Genomic DNA, 13,069 nt, shown 5'->3' with positions numbered 1-13,069 from the left:
AGTCTTGTTGCAGCATGCTTACACTGTTTAACTTTCTTGTAAAGCAGAATTTTTTTATAGATGCTTTCTCAACTGCTAGATGTATTCATTAGCAATGATGCACCTACTGTAACACACTTAGACATCTAGTCAAACAGGTCTTTATGTTAGTCCTTTCAGGGCAGGACGGTTGGTGGTTTTGCATGCAGGTACAACAGTTTGGCTTGTTTTTGAACCTGAGAGCGCATCCGATCACTATAATCTTGTGTCACTAATAAACACATCACATGTTAAAACTAGAGAGCTCAGTCAGACTCTGAAAGTATCCATACTAATATTATAGTCATGAACAAGCAACATGGAGGTTTAAAAGCACAAGAGTCATTGCACTTGAGAAATTGCTATTCACACCCCCCACGCTTGTCTCACTCAGGCTCTCCCTTCAGTATCTCCCTTCCTCCCTCTTTGCTTGTTTTCTTTCTAGATGCACTCTCTCTCTCACTCAGATGCTGTGTTGACAAAGTCAAGGCTGCTCTGTTGTGAACTATCTCTGTGATTTATTCCATCTTTTCATATCGACACTGCCTCATGTGAGATGTGGGGTAGGTGGATGAAGAGAGAGGGGGGAGGAGACGCTTGCAGTCACACACACTCATGGACTCTCATTCGGCCACTGTCAGGTGCTGGTGACAAGAGTTGGCTGCAGCTGGAAAAGTGATGTCAGTGTGACTCTTTCAAACTGTGATCTGAACTTTTTTTTGCAAGAGGAAAAACCATTTCCATCTATTCTTGATGCATCTGTTGTGTGGAAGCTGCACTTTCTGAGCTCTGTTTGAAGCTTTGAACAGGACTGAAATAAATACCACAACTCCAGGAGACATTATAATAGAGGAATTGTACATAGAGGAAAAGAAGATCAATATTTTTCAGAGTTCCTGAAATCCAGGCTTACTCTGTTGTTCAGTGCTGGAATGTTGTTTCCCCAGGAGGAGGGGAGTCTGCATTGAATGTGTGACCTACTCTTGGTTGTCAGTGTCTTGACCCAGACCTCACGCTCCGGGGGACGCTGAGGACGTGTTGTTCTTTTGAATCACAACAGACAGCTGTGTGAGGACATGTCTGTGTGTGGGACAGCACCCCTGTTGGCCCTTGCCGCTCTGCTGTAGCCCAGATGCAAACTTCAGAGATGGGCACAGCCATCAGGCGGATGCCCCTGCTCTTGCTGGTGGTGCTGGTGGAGGTGCTGAGTGGAGTCTGTGCACCTGCTGATGGGTCAGGAAAGCACAAGGGAAGCTGGAGGTGGAAAGGTGACAGGAGCAGTGAGTAACTCCTTTCATTTTTGTATCCGATCTGACCCCTTGTTCTTGAGTTTCTCTTCTTCTCTTCTTTTGCATTTTCCAGCTCTTTTGAACACTAACAGGGTCAGACATTTTTCTTTGCTGTGCTGTGTTTACTGTTCCTTTTAACTTTATGGGTTTGTGAAGGGAGAAGCGGGAAGCACTAAACATTGTGTGCTTTGATTGCTCGGGCTGCTGTTTGAGTCTCGGCTCATTTCTCTGTGACAGGCACCTGGATATGGGAGTGAAATAAATCATCAATATGAGGCCAACGACCCTGGCATGTGTTGCCAATTTTAAGAGGTATCAATATGTGTACGTGAGTGCAAAAGTGCTTCTGCTTTTGAATTTGCAGTGGGTTGCATTTCTTCCTTTAATCTCCTTTTCTCCGCCCTCTCTTGCAGCATCACTAATATTTCTATATGAATTTCTGTTTGGATCATTTATAGTCATTAATTGATCAGTGTTGAGTTGTAAAAAGCCACTTAGAGTGATACGGCTTTCCATTTCCTTAGTGGAAAAGCTGAGTGTAGCTTGCAGTTCATTAAATATGCTGCCACATGAGTACATACATGTTGGAAGGAGAGAGGGAGTTCAAATGAGCAGAGAGCTGCGGTTTTTTCAGGACATTGCTGCGGTCCATGGTCTTTCTACTGCTGGCTAATGGGATTGTTTGGCATGCCACCTCTGTGTGGTTCTGAGTGATGAAGTGGGGGGCATGTCCCGTTGTATCTTTCCCCTCTGTGGAGGTTAAAGGGAGATCACTATCTTGATACTGTTCCAAGATTAAATGACTAAAATGAGATGGGAAAAGCACTAAAGCAACTGAGCCACTTGCCTTCCAAGGAGACATGAGCTGCTCTCAGGGTGGCATGAAAAGTGATGCCATTTACAGATTTAGGTAGCAATGTCACTGGAAGTTAGGCATTATATTTAGCTGCTTATATATATATATATATATATATATATATATATAAATGGCCCTCTTTTACATTTATTTATATTTAGCATTTTTTTACAGTATTTGTATTTTAATTTATGTATATATTTTTATCTTATTGTTATTATTTTTATTTATATATTTACTTTACAGGGTTTTATAAATCTCTATTAAAAAAAAGAGAGAGAGAGAGAAAACCAAACTTGGTAGAAAACCAAGACACTTCATCACTGCATTGCCTAAAGCCATTCTCCCATGAATCAGGTTATACTGTTTTTCAGGTATAGGAAAAGAAAAAAAGAATTTGCAGGATGTATGTTGCACAGCTTAAGCTTTGTTTCTACAGGTTTCATCGTTGTTAAATACCACGGTAACCTCCGTGTCAGACAGTGTGACATACACAAGACTCACTGTTTTATAGTTTTTAACATAAAAGCTGCTGTACATTCTTCCTGTCAATCAACTTTATTGATAACATCTGTATTTTTATTGCAGGAGAGAGAAAAATCTGTGCCTTCCCTCACCAAAACCAGCACATTTCTTGAATTGTATAAGAGAGCCAATTGCTCTCATGACAGTGAATGTTTTTACTAAGTTAACTTCTACTGGAAATACATGTGTATTGTTGTTTTGTAATACAGCTTAAGGAGTAAACAAACACCCTTTGATTAGTTGAGGGGATGTTGTAAACCATGATGATGCAAAAGTGCAGCAAGAGAGTGGTGGAACCTGCCAAGGCTAAAAACAAACCCCCTGGTTGGCTTGTCATCCAGCCATTCCTCTCTCCAAAGTTTATTTGCAAAGTATATGCACATTTGTTGCATTCATGATTGTGTTTATTGACTCTCCGTTGTTCAGAATGAGCAACAGGTGGTTTAAGTCTTGAATTTTACACATGCATTACTATCCTGAGGGTTTAGAAAGCAAGTGGGAACATTTCTTGCTGATATTTTCCAGCTCCTTAGTAAAAATTTCTGGAAGACCATGAGTGAATGTTGCTGATGATGTTACATGTTTTTACTGCAAGCCACTCCGCATGCTAGTTAGAGTTGCTGCAACGTAGTCTTTTTTTTCTGCTGATCTGTAGTTTTTAACTCTTGTTGTCTATATATACTCAGCTGCAAATGATATTGATATCAACACAAAAGTAGTCATCAAAGAGTCTCATTCACTGTTCTACACATCATAAACAAAAGCACATAATCTCTCTCTGTGAAGTGCATATTTGAAGAGCAGCTGTGGAAGATGTGCAAACCAAATTGTCGGCACATTCCCTTGAAAAGTATTAAAATCATAAAAACAGCTGCAGTCTCTACAAAAGAAAAACAAAATCTCTTGGCAGCCAGTTCTTCATGTCTTGTGGGGAATGAGTGCTAATTTGATTCCTCATGGACTGACAGAGTCATCTTGAAATACAAAGTGATGTAGAATGGTCATAACTTTCATGTATAAACTCCAGTATGTTGTCTTGTAGGAAAAAGGTTTTGCTTTGCACTAATGTTGAGATTCACCCTCATTAACAGAACAAAATATTAATATAATCTTATATTATGACAAGCAAAGATGTAGTTACTGACACACATGCATACATGTACATGAAGGGCTTTCCCTTAGGTATGCACATCATATAAGAATAATGCAGCTTTTCAGTATGTTTTATATGTAGTCACTCTTATGGAGATTTTTCTATTAAAAAATCTTATGCATGTATTGCAAAAGCAACATCAAAGAAATCTTGAATTTATTGTGTGCTTTTCTTACATTACACCACGCCCACATTACACCAATTTTAAAGTCTCTGCACTGGCTCCCCGTCAGCTTCAGAATTGATTTTAAGATCCTTTTTTTGGTTTTTAAGTCTCTTAATGGTCTTAGCACACCTTATTTATCTGATTTGCTTTTATCTTATGAGCCCACGAGACCCCTCAGGTCCTCTGGTACTGGCCTTTTAACTGTTCCCAGAGTAAAAACAAAAACCCACGGCGAGTCCTCCTTTTATTTCTACGGCCCTCGTATGTGGAACAGCCTGCCTGAGGATGTGAGGGGAGCACCTAGTGTGGATATTTTTAAAAACAGACTCAAGACTCACCTTTTTAGTTTAGCATTTTAATCATTTCTTTTATTATTACTATTGTATTTATTCATTTCTTTATTCTTAACACACAGGCTGTATTCAGCTTCTATTTATTTATCATTTATGTATTTGTTTTATCATTCTGATTCTCTTATTTCACAGGTTCTCTTATTTTATGGGTCTTAGCAATATTACTATTACTTTTATACCCAGGGTTGGTTTTTAGATTAGGTTTTACAGTGTTTTATCTCAGTGTTTCCCCACACCACTAGACCCCAGAATTTATGACAGCGTTTCCTTGGTCCTTTTAACTTGCTTTTACCCTCTGTGATGTGTGTGTGTTTGATGGGAAGGGGTGGGGGGTGGGCTTGCTGCTATTGGGTTGGGGTTCTGGGGGATTTTACTCTCTGTAAAGCACCTTGAGTTGCTATTTTTATGTATGAAAGGTGCTATATAAATAAAGTTTGATTTGATTTGATTTGATTTCTTGCACTTCAAATGTTTCTTATTGATGAAATATTGGACTTGCCAAACCAAATGATTACTGAAGTTTTCTGTATTTTTAAAGGTCTGGTTGTCTTTGTTATACAATAACTTGACAGGAGAGGGGTCAGATATAGAAAGGTAGGGATAATGTGCAGCAAAAGGTCCGAAGCCAGGATTCAAAGGCACTTTTAGGAGCTTCAGCCTCTGTAAACAGGACACCTACTCAACTAGTCGAGTTTTACAGGTTTTCCACATTTGTTTGATGTTTAAATGCATCTTTTAGCATGTTTGTTGGAATGAATGTGCCACTGTTGTGTTAACAGAATGTACATGCCACCTAAGAATGGTCTGCAGATTAGTTAATGCAGGTTTAAAAGGCCAAATTACATTTAACCATGTTTGTGTGTGTTATCTAATTTACACTGTGATCCAATCAGGGTAACCTTTTTCATGTATCAATGCCCTGATCTTATCATCGAATCCAGAAGGTAGGAATCTGAACATTAAATGGCTCCCATAAAAATATTTATTGGTTTATCTGACTCTTCTGTTGGAAACTGAATGTTGCATCATGCAGTGTGTACACAAAAATTCCATTTGACAGCAAGATTAAAGTTATCTGCTTGAAGGCAGCCTGCTGATATAGGTGATAGTGTCACCAACTACTATTTGCCATCTGAGACTAAATCCTCTTTTGTGTGTACTGTACTGTAAGTTCTCTGTCTGGCAGAACAAGGCGTGTGCTTTCATTTTGTTCACAAAATCACACAATCTAATTCTGCCTCCCTCACACATGTTAGCTTGTAAGCATATGACCCAAAGCAGAACTAGATACACAAAACCGGATGTTTTTTTGCATGTGTAAATATGCATGTGATTTGATAATTTATTATGTGATAGATAAGCTGCCTCTTCCTGTCCACACTTCACTACATCCATATTTACAACATGTCCTTTTCAGTTATTGCAACTTTCCTGTCAAGACCTCCAGTCAGGCTGTGATGCACCAAGCAGACGGACTGGCCCTTTGAAAAATGAAATCATACTTTATAATTCATACAGTATATTTAGAGCAATAATGCATGAAGAGAAGATTAGCTCAACTTTTTCCTAGTCTACAGAAAGGGCCACCACCCTTGTGCTGTTTGCTGAGGTTTTGGTTCTCACACTGACTAAGCCTCATTCTTGTGATGGATGGGCAGATTATAGGATTTACTGCTGATTTGCTCTGAAGATTCCACATAAATATGGCCAGCTGCCTCTCAAAAAGCGGTTGGATTTTTAAAAAATTCCTATTAAGAAGAATCCCTTCATTTTATTCTTCTGGAAAATTTAAATAAACGAATATATTTTTAGGTTTTTGGAATGACATTGGTCACTGTAACAATATGGCTGCCTGGAAAGCTCTACAAAAATTACCCTGCTATGCAGTTTCAGTGTTTTATCTTTAAACAGTTACTTAAGGCTTTACATAACAGTTGTGAATACATTTATGCTTTGTGTGTTCATCTACATTGTAAATACTTTCAGTTGCATGAATTATTTCCCACTGGAACGGCATAAAGATATAAACTCATGTATCCATTAGATGGCAACAGTGACATTCAAGTAGGTTGTAGTTTGAAGAAAGGAATGGAGTGTTAATGAGCAATGGACTGCATCATGTGGTTTGGGTCAGAGGCCAGATGGAGTCCAGACAGTCTCACAGACACACAGTCATCAGAAACACAGTCCAAGCCAGCAGACTCTAAGAACCTCACTGTGTGTAAGGAATGCATTTTATCTTAAATAGGCCCCATGAGTATCAGGTTCAAATCTCTTCCAACTGTAATTTTTTCCTTAGTCCATCACTTCTTTTTTTCCATATCTAATGTTAAGAATACTAATTAAAAAAATCTCAAGTTAATTCTTCATACTCACAATGTTGTGGATTAATTGCTAGAAGTGTTAATGAGTTCAGAGACCCTATTTCTTTTTCTCTTTTTTTCATGTTTTGTGTCACACACTCTTTGCAAAGCTCTTGGCACCGCAGGCTTTTTTAATTAGCTGTGGATCTCAATTACTGCATGTCACACACAAGGTCAGAGACAAGATTATGGAAGGTCAGATAGTGGTGTTAGAGGATAAGAAGCTGGGGAACTGCCTCAGTATCAGTAATAATCAAATCTTTATCCCTCCACTGCTTTCAATGTGAGAAGGCTTACTAGTTCAATATTTGTGGAAAAACAGACAACAGTACATAGTGAGAGATATGTTTACTTTTATAAATGCAGGAGCTGCTGATACACTATCTAAGGATGTTCTGGTTTTATGTTTTGCTTATAAGACATGCAGACTTTGTCTTTTTGTTCACCTCACAGTGAGAAAAACAGCCTTGTATGCTATGAATTATGAGAAGAATTGCAACTTTTTAGAAGTGAGAAGTAAAAAAACAGGTGGACATTGAGATCAGACATGGTCCATAAATATGGAGCTCTGGCAGGCATGGGTCAGAGTGAAAGGAAAAGGATCTGGGATTCTGAGGATGTGCAGGGTTAAGGGTCATTAAGTGCTCAGCAGGTTTTCAGAGGTTAAAAATCAAATGGTACCTCTCCTTGATGTTTCCCCCGTTCATGCCATATTCTCTGCAGCTATTTTATAGGCAAATGTTTGTATGTCCTGTTTTTCAAACGTGAATATGAAACAAAAAAATTGACAAAAAAGAGAAAGAAAAAGAAAGAAGAAAACGTTTTTATTCTCATTTGTATTCTACTTTAATCCCAACACTTATTGTTTTGATTTTAGTCTCCATGTAGACTTTAGGTCATTCTGGGTATTTTGAACTACCTCATTGCTAAGAAAATGTATCACATTTGCATAATACAACATTGATAGATAATTAAAACTATAAATAGTCATGTTATTAGGTTGCTGCCATGTTTTTCATTAATTTTTTCGGGGAAATGTGGCATAACTTCAGTATCAACAGTTTACATAAGACTATTGAAATTTAATTTAGTTTAAAATTAATTTCAAGTTAAAAGGTTTGGACAGACACATAAACTTTGCACATCCATTTTTATACTTAATTTTAACATTTAACCCTGCAGCCATGTTTTTCACTTACCTGCTGAAACTTCTCATTGAAGCCCACAAGAAGAGAAGTCTGCAGCTATCATGTATGAAAAACAGAAACCAGTGGTAACATGAGCTCATCATTCTATTTCACGCTTGTTTTCTGTTTTAAGTATTTGAGTGTAATGCATTTTGAGAGATAAGCATCAAGTTTACTCACCATCTGTATGAAGTTTAGGAAACTAGATGCAAATTGAGTGCATCCAGCACAACAGTACTACCTCTGGAAACCTTTACAAAGCGCACCAGTCAATCTTATGTTGTGACAGAAGTGGTAAGCAACAGTAAGCCAAAAAAAGACTCATTCTGCAAGGCTCTACTCATGGCTGCTTTATTGCACTAAGATGAATTTATGAGCACAGCAGCCTTACACAGCATTAGACCCAATCTGCTGTTGTACTCAAAACATCCACCAAAGTCACCAAAGTAGCTGGATGAGATTTGATAAGCTTGGTTTTTTTGGTTTTCTGTAGTTTTAAACCAGTAAAAACGGCCTTGTTTTACAATTTACACACAACAATACATATGCAATTAACTTAATGTAATATATACATGTAAATATCATTTAAAGGTTAAAGGGAATAGAAAATGTCCTTAATTTAAAGGCACCAAAATCTTAGAAAAATGTAATCATCACAGTCAATGCAGGCCAAATGGAAGCAGAATTTTGGAGGATATATGTCTGTAGCTAATTTGGGAACAGATGAAGAATAGTTTAATAAATGAGAATGTGGGAATGTTTAAATGTACAGGACTAATGTTAAAAAGCCATACCATCCAAGGAATATGTATGGGTTTGGAGGTTTGTGATGAGCCTCAAGCTCCATTGATCATTTTCAAAGCATGTAAGAATTGCAAAGATACATGCACATAACGTCACCATAATCTAGCCCAAACATGAAAGAAGAGGTAGCATTTTTTTTCTTTTTTGGTCTAAAGAAAGACCAAATTTCATTGCCTTGGCTTGAAGCTTTTCTGAAATTCTGCAGGGCAATTAGACAAACGGTAGAGAAAATGCACACAGATCAGGCAGACAGTGTGTCTGGCTGATGCAAGCAAAGCCTACCGTCCAACCACAGCAAAGATGGGACAAGCTGTTTACCATCCCAGACAAAAATCTGCTGGGGCCTCTGTTTTTCCCTTGGTTCACTGATGAGGTGGTAATTATAGGAGAGGCCTCACACCTCTGGAGAGTAGAGCATCTTAATGCTGAAGTCACTTGTGCACAGTTTTTGTGGTATTTGCATTTATGGAAGTTTATGAGCTGTGCGTGTAGAAAGAGCTGTTTAAAGTGGTAGATAATTAGCAGCAGGAGCAGTCCTGCTTTGTTACTGTTGGACCACTTTGAAGCCATTACATGCAGCAAAGACAGAGTAGCAACTATTCCTCAGCATTTTTAAAACCTTTTCAAGCAGCTCTGAACATACAAACACATATATTCTCCCGTGACTCAATGCTTATTCCACTTCTGCTGTCTGGATAGCTGCCATTGTAGCAGTGTGAATGCAATCCAGCTGTGTCAGTGGTGGGTCTGTGATTGGAGAGAGTCTGTGTATCAGCATCCTTTTGCAGCTGAGACAGCATTAGCACACATCATTTCCTCACAACAATCCCCAGCTCTGTTTACCAGTATCAGCACAGTCATGATGAAAATCCATTCCTCAGACTCTGGTTAACTGGAAGCTTGTGTTTTTCATCTTCATGAGGATTTTTAAGCCATCTGTTTCCATTACAGGATTTTTTGAAGTTGAAGGTGACAAACAACAGTGGGAGTAAAGAATATAAAATTGAGTAAAAGACACTGTACACTCCTGATGTTAATATAGAATCATTCATATATGAGTAGACAACTTATTTTGTGGTTTTGGCATCTTAAACAGGGGAACAGGCCATTTAAGAATCAATAAGAGGTGACTTTAGTTGGCATTAAAACCCCACACCAGAAAAACCTGAAGTGAACCAGTCTTGTTGATTTGCTAATGGAAATCTGGAATGACACAAGGTTGGTGTTTTAATACAAAAGAGTCTTTCTATATTTTCCTATTGGAAAACAGGGAGCTTATAACTTTAAGTCTCCTACTTTTACATTTAGTTTAGACTAATGTAGACATATGAATGTATGTGTACAGTTAACTTTGCACAGGCTCGCACTGCATCAACATTTAATGGGATAAAAATAAAAGCTCAAAATATTATCAGACCACATGAAGGCACTGTTGAACATTACCACCAGATGTCTGACACCAAAGAAAAAATTTCATCTCCTACAGAACCTTGAACTCTCTGAAAATTTCAACATATATGTTGTAGGTGCTTTTCATGACTTACAATACTGTGGATTTGCTGCTCTGAGAAACATTTACTTATATCTTTAGTTATTACATGCAACTTTCTACATTCTACACTTTTTTGGAAGGAAAATATTCTTTATTTTCTGCACAAACAGATGGGAATGCTATATTATCTATTCAAAACTAATAAAGTAAGCTGACTGTGGGGCAAAATGCCTGTACAATGCTTCGACAGGTGGAGTAGAGAACGGCTCATTGTCCTTTGTTGCATTTCTCGCCTTTTCTGGATTTAAGATCAATATCTCACAGCCTCTGACCCTCCGCTTCCTTAGCACTCCCAAGTGTAATGTGACACCTTTTATTTCCAGCCAGGAACAGCCATCAGAAACCAGGTCTGATAAAACCCTGTGAGTTTCTTTAACAAGGGCAAATACATAGAGTTGTTGTTGTTATAATTGTTATATTTGTTAATTTCAGGCTAATTTATTTTAATATTTAAGTCCATCAGGGCAGGTATTAATCAAGCATTTTTCACAAACCCCTTTCTTTATTTTATATCAATCCTCTCAGATCAGCCTCTGCCAGAAACAAGCGATGTGCTAACACTTTCATGCATTGTTACAATATAGTTAGTAGGGCTGGGCAATTAATCGAATTTTAATTGCAATTACGATCTGGGTTTTCAACGATCATAAAAATGAAATGGTCCGATTATTTTTTGTCCCTTGATTTGTGCTGTTTTCAAGCGCTTTGCTGCAGACTCCTCTCACAGCCCGACCGCTTTAGTTTTATTCAGAACGAGTTGCAGACACCTGGACACACGGGAGGCGGCGGCGCTCCTTCTCCATAATTTTCTATGTAAACTTGCGTGAGGAAGCGAAAATCGCTGCCCTCCTCCAGCCAAGCGACAGGCGACAGTCGTGCATGTAAAATGTTGTGTTCGTGCACGTAGACGTGCACACGGGGGCTTGCGACGCAACACAAAAAAATAGAAAAATGTTCAATTTTTGTGAGTCGCAACTAAATAATCCACCAGCTCCCAGAGTCACAGAGAGACAAACGCTACATTTTATTGACCCGGATTTCAACGTGAAAACGAAATGTCTCCAGACTATTTTTTTCCAGATCACACCAGGCGGAACACAGCTGCTGGTCTGAGACAAACAATAGCTATGGGGACCTGGTGGAAAGAAACTAGTCGGCATTACCACAGTAAACACTTCAGAAAGAGTCAGAAAAAGTTTCAACTCCCATCTCCAGCAGAGCTTCAACCATGTCCCAGGTGAGGTGGGGGATATTGAGTTTGAGTGGGCTGTGTTCCGTGCCTCTGTGGTTAAGGGCAGCCAACTGGAGCTGTGGCCGTAAGGTCATTGGTGCCTGTCGCAGTGGATATCCTCAAAGTCAATGGTGGTGAGGGATGCCATCAAGCTGATGAAGGAGTCCTATCAAGTTTTTTGGCCTGTGGGACTCCAGAGGCAGCTGATGGGTATCAGCAGACTAAGCGGAATGCCACTTCAGTGGTTGTTAAGTCAAAAACTTGTGCATGGGAGGAGTTTGGAGAGGCCATGGAGAATGACTTCTGGATGGCTTCAAGGAGATTCTGGCCCAGCATCTGATGGAAGCAGTGCTCCATCAACACTCTGTACAGTGGGGATGGGGGGCTGCTGACCTCGACTTAGGACATTGTGGGTCGGTGGAGGGAATACTTGGAAGTCAATCCCACTAACACATCTTCCGATGAGTAAGCAGAATCTGGGGATCCTGTCATGGGCTCTCCTATCTCTGAGGCTAAGGTCTATTCAAGGGTCCTGTCCAGTCCCTGTACGGCCAGAGCTTGGTCTGCATTTCCAGCAGTAAATCAGATATGTTTCCAGTGCTGGCTGGATTCTGCCAAGGCTGCCCTGTGTCACAGATTCTGTTCATAACTTTTATGGACACAATTTCTAGGTGAAGCTGAATTGCGGAGGGGATCCCATTTGGTAGCTTCAGGATTGTGTTTCTGCATTTTGCAGATGATGTGGTTCTGTTGGTATCATTGGGTCGTGATCTGGAGCTTATGCTGGAGCGAGCCAAGTTTGAAGCGGCTGGGAATTAAGCGAAGAATAAGCACCTCCAAATCTGAGACCATGGTCCTCAGCCGGAAAAGGGTGGAATGTTTTCTCCAGATCGGGAATGAGGTCCTGCCCCAAGTGAAGGAGTTCAAGTATTTTGGGGTCTTGTTCACTAGTGAGGGAAGAATGGAACAGGCGGATCATTGTGGCATCTGCAGTAATGTGGACTCTGCATTGGTCTGTCAAGAAGGAGCTGAGCCAAAATGCAAAGCTGTCGATTTACCGGTTGATCTACATTCCTACCCTCACCTATGGTCACGAGCTGTGGGTAGTGACCAAAAGGATGAGATCGCGAATACAAGCGACCAAAATGAGTTTTGGGCAAGACCCAGGATGTGCTGGAGGGACTACATCTCTTGACCTGGGAATGCCTCGGGGTCCCCCTGGACGAGTTGGCAAATGTGGCCAGGGAGAGGGAAGTCTGGGCTTCCCTGTTTAGGCAGCTGCTCCTGCGACCCGACCCTGGATAAGCAGTAGAAAAAGTATAGATGGATGGATAGTATTTCTTGCTCCTCTTGCTAAGCTAATCTCTAGGGTTAGAGAATGATTAAACATTATTTACCATGACAATATGTTGACATGTCAATGCAACGATGCAAATTTGTTCACACAGTGATAATATTTTGATATACAGTAGAAAGTGAAAATGATCTGAGGCAATTAGCTTTGCAGTGAGTATTCCACGGCAGGAGTTTCCTGATCTGGATAGGAGCTACATTCGGTTATTACATTTGTAG

At 39.7% G+C, this 13,069-nt stretch overlaps 1 protein-coding gene across 6 annotated transcripts in view; it reads left to right on the top strand.

Annotated features, from left to right (window-relative positions):
- The window catches only part of robo1 (roundabout, axon guidance receptor, homolog 1 (Drosophila)), a 291,012-nt gene that overhangs the window by 120,604 nt on the left and 157,339 nt on the right, over nt 1-13,069 (top strand). The window contains exon 1 of one of the 6 annotated variants that reach the window (XM_041994264.1): nt 607-1,298. The exons of the other annotated variants lie outside the window; for them this stretch is intronic. Coding sequence (XP_041850198.1) covers nt 1,151-1,298 — 148 coding nt within the window. The 5' untranslated portion in view covers nt 607-1,150. Of the gene's footprint in view, nt 1-606; nt 1,299-13,069 lie in introns of those variants that run through there. 6 annotated transcript variants of the gene reach the window in all.

This window comes from Melanotaenia boesemani, chromosome 9 (genome assembly GCF_017639745.1).
Source record: "Melanotaenia boesemani isolate fMelBoe1 chromosome 9, fMelBoe1.pri, whole genome shotgun sequence".
Lineage (NCBI taxonomy): Eukaryota > Metazoa > Chordata > Actinopteri > Atheriniformes > Melanotaeniidae > Melanotaenia > Melanotaenia boesemani.
The sequence above is the reverse complement of the archived record's forward strand: the minus strand, read 5'-3'. Positions and strand labels throughout refer to the sequence as shown.